Below are 16,955 nucleotides of genomic sequence, written 5' to 3'. Positions count from 1 at the left end.
AGAAGGCCCTTATCTGACCCAGCATATCTTAGACTTCCAAGCCTTTAGACTTTAGCCTTGAAAGAAGACTTTAGTCATCTAAGCCTTTAGATCTTAGACTTTAGAGCCTCTAAAACTATGAGAAATAAATTTCTATTGTTATAAGGCAACCTGTCTGTGATCTTTGGTTACAGCAGTCTGAACAGACTGAGACACTCTTATATAGAAATTACAGTATCATAATAATCCAATAGTTACTATCAGTGCTCTTTTGAGTGATAATTTTCTGTTAAGGTACCCAAACATTTAGCCTATTCCTTGTGTGAATTTCCCCCTCCCCAAAATAGATACTATCTCTAATACAAGTTAATAGTGTGGACAAGAGAATTGTTAATTTTTCTTTTATAAAAATTTCCTACTTGATTTTTAATAGATTATATCCATGTGGGGCTCCTATGTGGCTCAGTTAATTGTCCGACTCTTGATCTCCGCTCAGCTCTTGATCTCAGGGTAGTAAATTCAAGCGCTGGGCTGGGCTCTGCAGTGGGCATGGAGCCTACTTTAAAAAAATATCTGTGTCCATATAGATATTATCACAAATATCATCTATACAGTTGGCTTATGTAGTATGATATGTGGTGTATAATGGGGCAAGAATAGCTTTTCTTCTCCGTTTGAAAGTTGAAAATGACTTTTTAGGGGGCGCCTGGGTGGCTCAGTGGGTTAAAGCCTCTGCCTTCAGCTCAGGTCATGATCCCAGGGTCCTGGGATCGAGCCCCATATCGGGCTCTCTGCTCAGCAGGGAGACTGCTTCCTCCTCTCTCTCTCTCTCTGCCTCTCTGACTACTTGTGATCTTTGCCTGTCAAAGAAAGAAAGAAAGAAAAAGAAAAGAAAAGAAAAGAAAAGAAAGAAAGAAAATGACTTTTTAGGCAGCCTTTCTTGGGGTAGTTAAGCAAGGTTTACTGTTTTAAAAAATTAAACTATTTCCATAAATTTTAAATTCATAAGGCATTATATAAATTTATAAAAGTTATAAAACTACACAGAACTATATACACATACACACACAAATAAGTGTATATAAAACTGGTAAAATCTGAAAAAAAGCAAACTGTATCAATGATAGTGTCCTGGTTTTGGTGGTTATGTAACATGGTACCATTGAAGGAAGCTGGGTGAAGGATATAACTTTTCTGTACTAGTTTTAGAACTTCCTGTGAATCTATAATTATTTCAAAATAAAAAGTTTGGTTAAAAGATTCATAAGACAAAAGAAATTTCTGTTACATACGTTTATGCCAAAATGAGATTTAATTTTTCCAAAGGTAGGTTCAGGAGATTTAATTGACTTTTTTAAATTTTCTTTCTTTATTTTTTTTGAGTCATTTTTTACATACAACTTGGGGCTAGAACTTATGACCTTGAGATTAGGAGTCACGTGCTGTCCAACTGAGCCAGCTGGGCACCCTGATTTAATTGATTTTAATTAATATTGTATACAATATAAAAATGTACTAACAGTATTGAAGAGTAAAGGTACTAAAACCATAAATCAAAACAGTATGAATAAAAATATAACCTAAGACACAGTCTCATATAAGGCTTTAAAAATGTTTCTTACTGTGTGAATAATAAAAATAATAAAAATAATAATAAAAATCATTCTTCCTTGGTGCCTCAGTCAGTTAAGCATCTGCCTTCTGCTCAGTTCATAATCCCAGGATTGTGGATCTGCTTCTCCCGGCCTACTCCAGCTCTGTCCCCCTGCTAATGCTCTCACTCTCTCTCTCTCTCTTAAATAAATAAAATCTAAAAAAAATTTTCTTACGAAATAACTTCAAAATCCAATGTAAGTCTAGCAATTACAAGATTGTTATTTACTTCCATCGGTTTCTTGATCTCTTTTCATTGCCTTATGCAAGCATTAAAATGTTTTTATCTCTAAAATGGAACAATAGAATTTATCCATTCAGTATGAAACATGTGCTTGTTTTATTTTGCTGCACAAATACTCAGTTCTGTTTTAGATTTAAGGACACATGGATTTCATTTTCACATGAAATGAGAATTTTTATCCTTGCCCTTGTTGCTTGTTAAATAAGAAAAAGCTTCTCCACATATATAATGTTAACAGGTATCCACAAAATGTTAATTATTCTTTGCAAAACACTCTTCTTTCTCAGAAATATAGAGCTCGTCTAGTTGCGGATCAGTAAATCTCCTCCTGAGTATGATATCCTGTAGCACTGACCGAGTTCTTCCTCCTCTTTCCAAGTGAAGTTCTCAGGCTCAGAAGATTCACAGAAAAGATCCCTCATCTAGTAATATACTTGAGTTTAAAGGGAGGGGAAAATTACTATTAAATCTTACCCTGCAGTATTTCCAGGTGGCTTTCAGTAAAACTTGAAATTCACTGATATTCTTCCTCATTCTCAGGCAAACAAGTGGAAACATTTTTAAGATTTCCTTTTGCAGTAGATTTTTTTCAAAGATTAATTTATTTTATATCCACTTATATCGGGGCACCTGGGTGGCTCAGTTAGTTAAGTGTCTGCCTTCAGCTCAGGTCATGATCCGAGGGTCCTGGGATTGAGCCCCGCATTGGGTTCTCTGTTCAGCAGCATGTCTGCTCCTCCCTCTCCTTCTGTATCTCTCACTTTCACTCGCTCTCAAATAAATAAATAAAATCTTTTTTTAAAAAAACAAATCTACTTATATTTATTATCTTTACATTGGTTTTACTTAGCAAATGACAAGAATATTATAAATAGTATAGCAAGAAGGAATTAATTTAAAATTAATATTTTATAATACCTATCCTGGAGTTGACAACCAAGCTAGCTGGTTTTTAACTCTGGTTTAACTTAAGAAACCTGTGCTCCTGGAGTAGTTTGGAATCTTCTTGTTTTCTGACATTCTTGTCAACATGTTAAGCTAACTACAAGTTTTTTGACTTTCTGTTGCTTTTTTATACCCACACCTAATTATATCTTGGGAACACTAAGGGATGTGTCAGACTGCTATTACTGGCATTCCTGCATATGTCCATGATATTTTTCTACTTTATAGTAAATGGGATTAAAAAAAAACCCTACAAAATGAAGCTAAAGGTGCCTTTTTGAGGTTCTGGCATCCATGCTATGACAAACTGCTGAACATAAAATTCTTCATCACAGCATCTTTTAGTACTATAATTTATATATCCTTTTTTGGTTTAGATTAAGGACTGTTAGGTGCAGTCCTTTCTGGAGGACAGGAAACAGTTGTTAAGGTCCTTTCCTGCCTCATAATTCTAAAACCTTTAATGTTATTGCCATACTAATGACTTCCTGATCTAAATCTTCCCTTTGTTAAATCGAGAAAAGCACTCTTTGTACCTATTGGAAATGGAATTTTAGTTACATTTCACCTCTTTTATTTATTTCTCAATTTAGATTGAAACAAGCAGAAAGTAATTTCAGAGAATATTTTAGTCTCAAGATTCTATGATAGCATTTACAGGAGCTATTTTTAGACTAAATAGGGAAGGACATGAATTCAAAAATACTTGCATTTTATTTCAAGCTGAGTCAACTCCCTTTTAAAAACTTTTTAGGGGACGCCTGGGTGGCTCAGTTGGTTAAGCAGCTGCCTTCGGCTCAGGTCATGATCCCAGCGTCCTGGGATCGAGTCCCACATCCGGCTCCTTGCTCCGCAGGGAGCCTGCTTCTCCCTCTGACTCTGCCTTCCACTCTGTCTGCCTGTGCTCACGCTCTCTCTCTCTCTCTCTGACAAATAAATAAATAAATAATCTCTTAAAAAATAAATAAATAAATAAATAAATAAAAATAAAGACTTTTTAGAATCATCTACTGCTAACCTGGAAGTATTTTGAGTAGGAAACTGGAGACAGAGGAAATTAATGATTTGCTGTATCAGTAGCTAAAACTAGGACATCCTCAGAATACAAACTTTGTTACAATTAATTGCAGGAGTTGTCACAACCAGATTAAGATGTGACTCGTAATTGAGCCACTCATTAATTGAAGTGTAAGCCAGAATTCTAATAGCAGTTCTCAAAAAGTAACCTAGAATTTGGAGTAATGTGCAAATTAAGCTCTTTATATTGTATATGATCTTCAGGGAAGGAGAGTCTGTGTTAAAACTATTCTGGTTTGTCTTTGCCAAGATTATTGTCTCAACTACCACTCCAGTCATGAGGCTTCTAGTTAACAGCAACGATGGTTGTTTAATAGTGTGTATTGTCTGGTCCTACAGACTTTTTTTTTTTTTTTCCTTAATTTCTGTATGACCTCAGTCCCTTTACTATTGCCATTTGTTTTTCAACCAGAAAATGTGGCATTTGTACTATTTTAATTATCTGTAACCTCTAAGGCACTGTTGAGACTGTGAATGGAATTTATTTTATAATGTGGATAACTGAATCTCTTTACTCCTTTTTAGAGTTGCCCTAAAAGCAAAACAAAAATCCCCAAACAGCTTCATTTTTGCCCAAACTAAAGATGAATGATGTCATTATATAAAGAAAAGGGCTGAAAGAGCTGGGAACTCTTACTAGTCAAAGTTGTCCAGAACCAAGCGTTAATATACAAAGCACTTAGCATAGATATTTGGTGATTTAAATGAAAAGAATGTGTAAATAAATACATGAAATGTAGGGGAAAGCCATTTGCAGCTTTTCTTTAACAAATTTTATCTAATAGTTTACATATATATGGATAATGCCTTTAGAATTTATACAGTCAATTTGTTCTGAAGCAGATAGTGTGCGTAATAATGAAGGGAATCCAAAATGATACCATGTAATATATTTTGTTTATATCATCCATATAAAGTGGCAGTTCTAAGTCTAAGATTCTTTTACTGGTCTCACCAATTATCTGAACTCTTCTCAACGTCTTCACTTCCCTCATCTTTCATTTTCTTGTTGTAAAATAAAAGATGGTTTTAGTTATTTATTAGCTGTAAAATAGGATTATATGCCATAGCAGATATTCATAGAGATCTTCAAATGATAATTATTTTACTTAAATATTATATTCATGTTGGTTAAGAGTCACACATTTTTACCTTGATTTTTATAGTTTTGTCCTCTCTCCTCCTAAGATCTCAGTGGTTCAATAGCATCTCCAGATGTCAAATTAAACCTTGGTGGAGATTTTATTAAAGAATCTACAGCTACTACATTTCTGAGACAAAGAGGATATGGCTGGCTTTTGGAAGTTGAAGATGATGATCCTGAAGATAACAAGCCACTCTTGTATGTAAAAATCGTAATATGTGTTTCTTTGTTTTTTAGAACTAGTCTGTGGGATGATTATATTCTTTTGTGTTATTTAAATACAAGTATGGCTGATCTTAACCTTTTTGGTTAGACTATTAGGTGCTTTTCAATTTTACTAGTATTTAGAAAAATTAAAATAATGAGAATATTTTAACCCTATTGAGTGGCAAAAATGGAAAGAATTGTAATTCTTTATATTTGTCTCACTCACGTGCGCGTACCTAACCCTCCGCCCCCCCCCCCCACACACACAGATATTCCAAACTGTTAGGTTTACTTGGGCTTAGAGCTATCGCAAGTAAACATCCAGTCTAAGTAAAAAAACAGACTGCTTGCTATGGAAATTAAGTTTAAGGCAAATTAAAACTTCCACAAAGATTAGCACTCCAAAAAATCTCTCCCATGCAGAAATTTTAGAGGTAGCACTGGCAGGACTAGAGGAAGTCTTTCACTTTCTTCATAGTACTTGAAATTTTTCAAGTGATTATCATTTGAGAAAAAAAAAGTAAAGAATTTAACAGCTTGGGAAGAACTTATAGCTCTGTAAAATCAAGGCATTATCAGGTTAATCTCTGTGGTAATTGTTGGTAGATTAAGTGTTAAAATATTCTGTTTCTTAATATTAATACACTGCTTTTCATCAAATTTTTAAAACAGTGAGTTATAAGATGCAATTATTTTATGTTCATCGATAAGCAGGAAACAGTATATAAGGCAGCATAAAGCTAAGACATCAAAAGGCTATCTTATTAGTGTAGGGATAAATGAGAAACAACCCACCCTACAAAAAGAGGCAGCAAGGATGTTTGCTTGTCTCAGTTTGGCAGTGGGTGGGCTGTTAGAAGAAAAATAACCCCTGAGAATGGAAACCCCACACCAGTTCTCATAGGATTGCAGTCTGAATTATCAGTATGGTCAAGGGCTCAAGCAGAAGATTTTATTTAAAGTTACCCCAAAATAGTGGCTCCAGGAGACTGTAAAATGGAAAGGCAGATCTTGGAAGAAGTTGGCTTCACTCCAGGCTGACAAGGTACGACGCCAGCAGTTGTGACAAGCATCCTGATTTTAGAGAGGTTAAAATGTTGAAAATGTACGCCATGGAATCAGTGAAATGCCGTACTTAAAATGCAATGCTTTGTTGACCAATGGAGATGACACTGTCATATATTTTTTTAAGATTTTATTTATTTATTTGACAGAGAGAGATCACAAGTAGGCAGAGAGGCAGGCAGAGAGAGAGAGGAGGAAGCAGGCTCCCTGCTGAGCAGAGAGCCTGACGCAGGACTCGATCCCAGGACCCTGAGATCATGACCTGAGCCGAAGGCAGCGGCTTAACCCACTGAACCACTCAGGCACCCGACACTGTCATATTTAAACTTTAATTTTATTGCAGCTGTCTTACTATTCAGAAATGCATGCTTTTTAAGAATTTTTATTTTATATTATAGGGAGGAACTGGATATCGATCTAAAGGATATTTACTACAAAATCCGGTGTGTTTTGATGCCAATGCCATCACTTGGTTTTAACAGACAAGTGGTGAGGGACAATCCTGACTTTTGGGGTCCTCTGGCTGTTGTTCTTTTCTTTTCCATGATATCATTGTATGGACAATTTAGGGTAAGTATATGTTACTTTATAGAAAATTGAAATATTTTAAGAGCTTTAAAATTAAAAGTAGCCAAATGTTAACTGTAATGCTACATTATGTTTAAGAAATGCTTTACTTTTTTTTTTCTTAAGATTTTTATTTATTTATTTGACAGAGAGAGATCACAAGTAGGCAGAGAGGCAGGCAGAGATAGGGGGAAGCAGACTCCCTGCTGAGCAGAGAGCCCTAAGGGGACTTGATCCCAGGACCCTGATACAATGGCCTGAGCTGAAGGCAGAGGCTTAACCCACTGAGCCACCCAGGCACTCCAAGAAATGCTTTACTTTTACACATTATTTCCAACTTGTTCATCTCTAGAACTCTTTTTAATTAAATAAGTGAGGAGTACTTTAATGCTTTCCAAACTTTTACATCATCATTCTTCTAGAAAGTACTAACAATTGCATTGCAACTGGGTAAACAGATGAGACTACTCTAAGCTAAGCTGAAGTGACCAAAGTGACCAAAAAGGCTTCCCTTGCCCTTTATGATTTCTCCCAAGGGATGAAGAGTTTGAAACACAATACTCAACATGTTCTTACCTTTTATTTATTCTCAAAATAAATATTTTAGGGGCTCCTGGCTGGCTCAGTCAGTGGAGCACATGATTCTTGATTGTGAGTTCACACCCCACACTGGGCCTAGAGCTTACTTCAAAACATAATAGTAAATATTTTAATAAATAATGACAAGGGTTCCATCAGAATTTGTTTTTATATAATACTTTGTTTTGGGGTGCCTGGGTGGCTCAGTGGGTTAAAGCCTCTGCCTTCAGCTCAGGTCATGATCCCAGGGTCCTGGGATTGAGCCCGGCATCAGGCTCTCTGCTCAGCAGGGAGCCTGCTTCCTCCTCTCTCTTTCTCTCTCTCTCTGCCTGCCTCTCTGCCTACTTGTGATCTCTGTCTGTCAAATAAATAAATAAAATCTTTTTAAAAAAAAAAACTTTGTTTTACTCACGGGCTTTATCTTTATTATCAAAACAACATACACATTACTCCTTAATCCCTAGCTTAAGGCTTTATGGAAGTAAAAAATAACTCTATCACTGAATGATTGAGAAATGAATTCATTTCTTGTTGCTTCTGTAACAAATTTCCACAAGTTTTGTGGCTTAAAACAGTGAAAATTTATTTGACGGTTAAACAAGTCAGAAATTCAAAATAAGCTTGAAGGAGCTAAGATCAAAATGTCAGCAGGGCTGACTCCCCTGTAAGCTCCAGTGGGTTAAAGCCTCTACCCACGTCTAGAGGCTGTCAGCTTTCTTTGGTTTCTGGTGGCATGACTATAATCTCTGCTATTGTGGTCACATTACTTCTTCTCTACTGTAGTCAAAACTCCCTCTCCCTCCTTTTTTAAAGGACAGTTGTGATTACATTTAGTGCTCATTTGGATAATCCAGAATAATCTCCCAATAGCAAGATCCTTAGTGTAATATAACACTAGTCTTATTAATATTTACCTTAGATCAGTAGTTTATATCAAGTATTCTGTTGGAAATATGCATTGAAGAAGTCGGATGGGGATTCTGGTCTGCTACTCACCACTAATCCTTCACCTGGAACATCTCTAATTTTATCTGTTTTGTATAATCTTTCATTTGAACAAAGGATTGTAAGACTAAAAACAGATTATTGCCTCCGTAGAACATTACTCAGTTTGGTTTTACTTGATGTTTTCTGTGACTAGATTGGGGTCATGAATTTTTGGCAAGGATACTATTTTGTGTCCTCAGTATACTCTTAGGGAATATGTGATATTGATACATCTTTTACTGGTGCCTTTAACATTGGTTGCTTGATTAGGTGATAGGGTGGTATCTGCCCAGTTCCTCCACAGTAAAGTTGCTATTTTTCTGTTTTAATTAATAAGTATCTTGTGGAGATACTTTATGACTATGCAGACATTGTGTTTCTCCTCAAACTTTAGCTCACTAATTTTAACATCAGTTGATGGATCTTGAGTTCAGCAATTACTACTATAGTGTTTACTGCATGGTGGTGTTCTGTTTTCCTCATTCCTTCCACATGTATTGATTGGTATTCTCTATGGAATAGCTACCCGTACTTGGCCATTGCTTAAATATTGTTGTATTTATTTATGTCAGTATGGAATCATGAATATTTATTTTATTTTCTGGATTATAACCCAGTGCTATCATTATTTATTTTATTGGTGAGATTATTCCAGTTTAAGCATTGGGAACTCCTTCAGGTTAGCTTCTGTGTCCTTTCAACATCTTCTCATTAGTTCTTTGAGCATTTCCTTTCCTTCTAAGTCCACAGAGTGTTCTGGGCTCTCCTTTTATCTCCCCTGCCCCAACCCTGGCATCAGTTATTTATCAAAAGAATCCTAGTTCCTTTTATCAGGGAATGATGCTTAGAAACCAGGATCTGGGCAATAAGTATGCTTATTTTGCTGTTGGGTCTTCATTATTTCTAGACCCTGCAAGCAGACAAAACTTGGAGATAGAGGCATATATGATTATCACACTAAGTCTCAGGAGTTAAAATTACCTGAAATATCTCCCACTTACATATATAATTAATGTAAATTTTAAAGACCTTGGGAGAAGACCTATAACTTCTTATAGGGATGAATTCTCCTTGCAAGATGTTGTAAACCAGAGGTTTGGAAGTAAATACTTTGCTCATTTTTTGCGTTAATTTTTCATCAGAGATCTTGAAATATTGAGATTTCCTTAGGCAATTGATCATTGCTAAATTTTCATTTGGATATAAAATTGTATTAACATACTGCATTCTTACTAGGTTTTGGAAAGATACTTGGGAACTCAAACTCTCTATGACCTGAAATTGTATATCCCAAACTGTCTTACATAAGCAGAGAATTGACTTCGAGGGAAATTATCACCTTATTTGGTACAAAGCTATTAATTGCATGAATTTTTTTTTTTCCCCTTAAGGTGGTCTCATGGATTATAACCATTTGGATATTTGGTTCCCTAACAATTTTCTTACTGGCCAGAGTTCTTGGTGGAGAAGTAAGTAGTTGATTTTGAAAATAGCCTTTGTTTCTGATCATAAATTTTATTTTTGGTATTGTACATATTATCAGTAGCTATATTCATCATAATTCTTTCTTGTCCCAGAATTGCTTTTAAGTTACACTACTTCCCCTAAGATGATCAACATACTGGGATTGTGCATGCTCAATAAAGGTTACAAGAAAGGAAGAAGAAAGAAAAGATCCCATACCACTCATAAGTAATGTACAGCTTTTTAGGGAAACATAATTTATTTTCTAGTACAGCATTTCTCAAATTTTTTATCTCAGGTCCCCAAGGAGATTTTTTTGTGTGGGTTTTATTTATTAATACTTATCATATTAGAAATTAAAATAAAATTTTTGAATATGTATTTATTCATTTAAAAATAAAACCAGAGACACCTCAATGGCTCAGTTGATTAAGTGTCTGCCTTTGGCTCGGGTCACGATCCCAGGGTTCTGGGATTGAATCCCTGCTGAACAGGGAGCCTGCTTTTCTCTCTGCCTGCCTTTCCCCTTGCTTGTGCTTGCACTCTGTCTCTATGACAAATAAATAAAATCTTTAAAAAATAATGAAAATAAAAATAAAACCAAATACATTTTAACATAAATAATTTAAAAATTTCTTTTTAATTTATTTACTTATTTATTTGAGAGAGCATGTGACAGGGAGGGGCAGAATGGGAGGGAGATCGAGAATCTTAAGCAGACGACGCTGAGTACAGAGCCCAACACAGGCTTGATCTCATGACCCGAGCCAAAGCCAAGAGTCCATGGTCAACTGACTGTGCCTCCCAGGTGTCCATAAATAATATGGTGGCTCATTGGGTTAAGCTTCTACCTTCAGATTGGGTCATTCGGGGTCCTGGGACTGAGCCCCGCATCAGGCTCTGCTCAGCGGGCAGCCTGCTTCCCCTTCTCTTCTCTCTGCCTACTTGTGATCTCTCTCTCTCTCTTTGGCAAATAAATAAATAAAATCTTTTTTAAAAAACCAAACTGCTTTTTTCTTTTTTTTTAAAGATTTTATTTATTTATTTGACAAAGAGAGATCACAAGTAGATAGAGAGGCAGGCAGAGAGAGAGAGGGAAGCAGGCTCCCTGCTGAGCAGAGAGCCCGATGCAGGACTCGATCCCAGGACCCTGAGATCATGACCTGAGCCAAAGGCAGCGGCTTAACCCACTGAGCCACCCAGGTGCCCCCAAACTGCTTTTTATATAAAAAAAAAAAAAATACATTTTAAAGAAAAACAACTTTTTCAAAAACAAAAAAGTGCTAAGAGTGGCATTGTTTTGCATTTTTGCAGGTAGCTTTAATGTCTGGCTTAATGGAAGCTGCTTTCTAATATCTGCTTTCTGTATTCAGTCTGTTATGATACATTGTTTTGGTTAAAGTATATGAGAAAAAGAAGGCCTTAAACATAGAATTGGAAAAGGAAGGGTATTTCTTTTTAAGATTTTATTTATTTTAGAAAGTGCACAAGCGGGAGGTGGGGGGTGGGATAGAGGTGGAAGCAGACTCCCCACTGAGCAGGAAGCCCATATGGGCTCAGTCCCAACACCCTAGGATCATGACCTGAGCCAAAAGTAGTTGCTTAACTGGCATCCAGAAAAAAGAGTATTTTAATAGCTTTTTCAGATGATTATGGATGTTCTTCTCTGAAACTATACCTACATTTAACAAGTCATAGCTTCTTAAAGGTTTGTTGCAGTAAGGAATCTCAAACAATATTAATGAACTTTTCATACTTTGTTTCATTAAAATTTCACTTTGGGTGGATCTTTTTACGCATTCACGGTTATTTGGAAGACACTGGTTCACTGAGTTTTACACATCTTCCAGATGTTGACTTGTCTTACTGTACGATATCAGAAAATCACATTAATTGATATATCCACCCATCTTTAAGTTTAGATCAGGCTAAAGTTTGGATCAGCTCCCTGGTGGATGGACAGCCTGCTTCTCCCTCTTCACCACTTGTGCTCTCTCTCATGCATGTTCTCTCTCTCTCTCAGATAAATAAATATTAAAAAAAAAAAAAACGCTTATGATACCCAACTCTGAATAACCATAGTTTTTCTTTCATTTGTTCTTTCAAGTAAAAATGGTGTTCCATTTTTACTTGAAATTACATCTAACTCAACGCTTCACTCAAACAGTTATAGAAGCGCTTTTCTTTGGGATAACCATTGAACCAGGATACAACAGAAATGCTTCCTATGGGAATACCTAGGTGGCTCGGTCAGTTGAGTGTCTGCCTTCAGCTCAGGTTATGATCCTGGGGTCCTGGAATCGAGTCCTGTGTCAGGCTCCTTGGGGAGGAGCTTCTCCCTCTGCCTACTGTTCCCCCTGCTTGTGCTCTCTTTCTCTCTGACATATAAGTAAAATCTTAGGAAAAAAAAAATGGGGACACCTGGGTGGCTCAGGGGCTTAAAGCCTCTGCCTTTGGATCGGGTTGTGATCCCAGGGTCCTGGGATCGAGCCGCACATCGGGCTCTCTGCTCAGCAGGGAGCCTGCTTCCTCTTCTCTCTTTCTGCCTTTCTCTCTGCCTACTTGTGATCTCTGTCTGTCAAATTAATAAATAAAAATAACTAAATAAAAAAATCTTTAAAAAGAAAAAAAAAGACTTTCTATGTACTTCCCATTTGTTATACAGAATGTTAAAGAGATCTACTCAAAAGCTGAGATTTAATAGAATTAATAATTTTAACTGTTTCATTAAGGATATTAAGTGATACTAGCTTTTTTTCTTTTTCTGTGATTGTGTAGTAGTGAAGAGTACAGTAACTACTAGTATAGTTTATGCCACCTTGATTCACAGTAACGCAGCACATTTTACCCATTGTTGTTTTTCCCTGCTAGTATGAATCCAATGAGAAAAGGCAAATAATGTTTTATTATTTTTATAGTAAATAGTTTTGACCTTCCAATCTTCTGGAAGAGTCTCTGGGACCCTCGGTAGCTCATGAACCACACCTTCTGAACTGCTGCCGCATTAAAAAAGACTTTGTGAATTACTGTAAACCTAGGAATTTTAGCAGTTTATTCTCTTTTCTTTTGCTTTTTGTTTTTTGTTTTTTCTAGCAGTTTGTTCTGTGGAGAGATTAAAGCAGTCAGGATGCCAGACACAGTTATCTTGTGGGTGCCGACTCTCTAAGAACATTGATGGCTCAATGCAGAGACCTTAAACCTTTTTCTCCTATTTGATAGAAAGATCTGCCAAGTCTGTTACTTAGTTTAGTTATCTGCTTTCCAGTTTCCAAAATTATGTTGCTGTTGTCCCATCTTCTCTTATTCTGTTTAGCCTCTTTTTTAAAAGAAAATTCTATCACTTATTAATACAATAAAACAAAGCACATAGTTTTATTTTGTAATACAGATTATGTAATTATGCACTAGGCAAAGAATAATATGAAAATACCATCATTCATAAAGTGTCACAACTGAAAATTACTATAAAAGAGGAGGAAGTAGCTTTCGTCAAACTTTGTTTTCTCCAAAGTAATGCAGTTATCTTATACAAAATAACACTTTGGTTCTTGTAAATGGCTTTTCTTTCATTACACTCATTCTCTTTATATCATGTGTCTTATCTAAACTTACAGAGTTTAGGATCAGACTTTTTTTCCTGGTCCTTTTGAGGTATTATTTTTTTTCCCATTTTATTCATGGGTTCATATATATTTGGGGGCTTACATTATTGTGACTCGTCTAAGATATATGAACAATGATAATGAATTTGATCTGCATTATCTGTATTTGGAAGGTGCACAAAGATTTCATCCACAACCTGGTGAGCCTTTAGTTATCACTTCTTGTGTGTGCTGAGATGTGCCTTCAGGTTTATACATTTTTAAAATATCAGTTAGGAACCAGTTCTCCTTTATACAGTGACCAACCTACATGACCTCTATGAATTTCTCTGTTACTTTCTTTCTCCGAGGTGTGTACCATGTTTTCAGATCCCAAGATATTTTATGGTTTAGTTTCCTTTGTTTATACCTCTTAAAAAAAAAAGTTCATGGGTACATCTGATTGGCACAGTCTCTTGAGCGTCTTTTTGATTTCGCTCCATTGAGATCGAGCCCTGCATCAGGCTCCCTGCTCAAGATGGAGTCTGCTTAAGACTCTACCTCCCTCTATCCCGTTTTAGAGGGTTTCCCCCGCCTTCCCTTTTAGTATAGTTTCAGGAGGGAATGATATTAAATAAATGTGTTCAATCCATCATCTTAACCTAAAACTGTTGAATAAATTTGGAATAACATTTACCTATGAAACTTTTTTCACTCTGCATATAAAAATTTAAAATAATTCTAATGGAGACTTAAGATTATATTTGTTCACATATTATTTGTTGTATCTTTGACACAACCCCATGTAATATTTATATGAAAATAGGTATCATTAAATGTTTTGGTAATTTAGGACTGTTGATGTAATAGTTAAGAAACTTAGATCTTGGGGCGCCTCGGTGGCTCAGTGGGTTAAGTCGCTGCCTTTGGCTCAGGTCATGATCTCAGGGTCCTGGGATCGAGTCCCGCATCGGGCTCTCTGCTCAGCAGGGAGCCTGCTTCCCTCTCTCTCTCTGCCTGCCTCTCCGTCTACTTGTGATTTCTCTCTGTCAAATAAATAAATAAAATCTTTTGAAAAAAAAAAAAGAAGAAGAAAAGAAACTTAGATCTTAGGGGCAGCTGGGTGACTCAGTTAAGTGTGGACTTTGACTCAGGTCATGACCTCAGGATCCTGGGAGTGAACCCCCTGACAGGCTGTACATTCATCAGGAAATCTGCTTTTCCCTCTCCCCCTCCCTCTATCCTTCTCCCCCAACAACCTGCACTTGCCTCCCCCACCCTGTCACACACAGGTGCACGTGCTCTCTGTCTCTCTCTCAAATAAATAAAATCTTCTAAAAAAAAATCTAGATCTTAATTTAAACTCTTAATCCTGCCAGTTTTACTTTCTTGAACAAAGCATTTTGTCTCTCTAAAATTCAGTTTCTTCATAGTGGTGTAGTAATACCTACTTGATAGAGTTGTTGCTGCAATTGATCTCTCTTGATCTGTCACAGAGCTTGGCACACAGTAGCCACCAAATATTTTTTCCTTTAGTCTCTCCTGCCTGCCCTCCCTTCCTTTGTAGTCTGTATATATCACACATAGCTTCTTTAGACCTTGAATTTTTTGTTTGAATAAACTAGTTGTAGTCCCTTTAAATAACCCTTCTACAACTTTAAGGGAGGTAGCAAGAAAGTATATTGTAGGTATAATGAAGATAATTGGATACATAAGTCTCGAAAGGGAAAGAGGGCTGGAAATGTAGATTTGGGTGTCATCAGAAAGTTTATTATAATTGAAGCTATGGTGGGTTGATGAGACTATCCAGGAACATAGCAGATAATATGATAATTTGAAATATAAAGCATATACTTCATGATTTCTTCCTGTGTTTACGTAAGTATAACTAAGAATATGTGATGTTCTATGGTGATTAAAATAATTATCTTGATTTCTATGATATTTACTTAAAACATTAAAATTCACAGGTTGCATATGGCCAAGTTCTTGGAGTTATAGGATATTCACTACTTCCTCTCATTGTAATAGCCCCTATACTTCTGGTGGTTGGATCATTTGAAGTGGTATCTACACTTATAAAAGTAAGTACTGTATATTATAAAAAAGTAATGAACTGTTTTCCAGGAACTAAAGTATACTTGTATCTGCCTAAGAAGATTGTAATCTGTAACTGTCATATATTTTTAAATGTTTTGAAACAGTGATCTCACTCATTGGTTTTACCAATTTTATTTCTTTTATTTTCCCATTTTAATCACCAGAAATTAAAATGTATGTCTAGAAGGGGAGCAAGGAACAAAGAGCAAACAAGGCTATAAGATGCTACACTCAGATAATTTTTTTAATGTTGAGTTTTTCTTCTCTATAATACAATCTCATATGACTTAGATTTTATGGGAGATATTTATTTAAAATTTTACTGGACGTTTATTTAATGTTATTCTTATTTAAATAATAACTGCCTTATCAAATATAATAGACATGATTGTAATAAATTGGCCTTTCTATATTCCAGAGATCAGGATTTCTTTATACTGTGTTAAATTTAAATTAACATATAGACCCATATTAAATATTTAATGATAACATAAAGTATTAATTTTGGGAAAGTATAAATTTTGGGAAATAAATGCTTTAGCACATGTATGTAAATTATATAATGAATGTAATATTTTCTTTATGAAAATATGTAGAACTTAAGACTACCACTTTCAGAACTGCCATTATGTAGCCTTCACTTTAAAGTATTTGTTTTTAATTAGAGCCACTTAATTTTTATAACATTTGGTTTTATTTAAAGTTGATTACTAATTCATATATAGGAGAAATGATTGCTTTTAGAATTGAGTAACTACAGGCTAATACTGACATATAAGCATTAAGTATTAAAAGTATGGATTTTGGAACCAGTCAGTTCTAAATTCAAATTCTGTTTCTTCCACTTACCTGCTGCCTCCCTTGCAGGGGGATATCTTTTCTTATCCTCTTCTGCAAATTGGGAATCTTGACAACTCTTTTTTAGGGTTTGTTATCTCGATGGTAAAGGATGTATATCTGATACAGAGTAGGCACTTAAGTGGTAGCTGTTGTCATTACAAATATTATAAAAGGATATTTTGAGAACATCTTTGTATGTTAGAACTGCATGAACACTTTAGAGACCAAGTAGAATATCATTTTTTTCTCTCCATTCTAATCCTAAATTTTTTTTTTTTTTAATTGGCATTATTAGCAGTTAGCTTACAAGTCTTGCAATACAGAAGCTAGTCCCATTGCTGGCCTAAGTTTAGTGAACACACCACTTTACTGAATCATTCAGTTTTAAGTTGGGTTAAAGACTGAATACTTCTGAGACTACTCCCAAAATTGATAAAACTGTGTGTCCTCTGGTCACTTTTGGTAATCGAGTTTAGCTGAAAGTTGGTCTTTAATATTCTTTATGCAGCTTAAGAATGTGTTA

At 35.6% G+C, this 16,955-nt stretch overlaps 1 protein-coding gene across 2 annotated transcripts in view; it reads left to right on the top strand.

Moving 5' to 3' along the window:
• The window catches only part of YIPF4 (Yip1 domain family member 4), a 40,579-nt gene that overhangs the window by 9,697 nt on the left and 13,927 nt on the right, over window positions 1–16,955 (top strand). For both annotated transcript variants that reach the window (XM_032353035.1, XM_032353034.1), the window contains exons 2-5: window positions 5,087–5,240; window positions 6,713–6,884; window positions 9,839–9,916; window positions 15,463–15,576. In XM_032353035.1, the coding sequence (XP_032208926.1) occupies window positions 5,087–5,240; window positions 6,713–6,884; window positions 9,839–9,916; window positions 15,463–15,576 (518 nt within the window). The remainder of the gene's footprint in view (window positions 1–5,086; window positions 5,241–6,712; window positions 6,885–9,838; window positions 9,917–15,462; window positions 15,577–16,955) is intronic.

This window comes from Mustela erminea, chromosome 7, assembly GCF_009829155.1.
Source record: "Mustela erminea isolate mMusErm1 chromosome 7, mMusErm1.Pri, whole genome shotgun sequence".
In the NCBI taxonomy this organism is placed as follows: Eukaryota; Metazoa; Chordata; class Mammalia; order Carnivora; family Mustelidae; genus Mustela; species Mustela erminea.
Note: the sequence above shows the minus strand (reverse complement) of the source record. Positions and strands in the feature narration are given on the sequence as shown.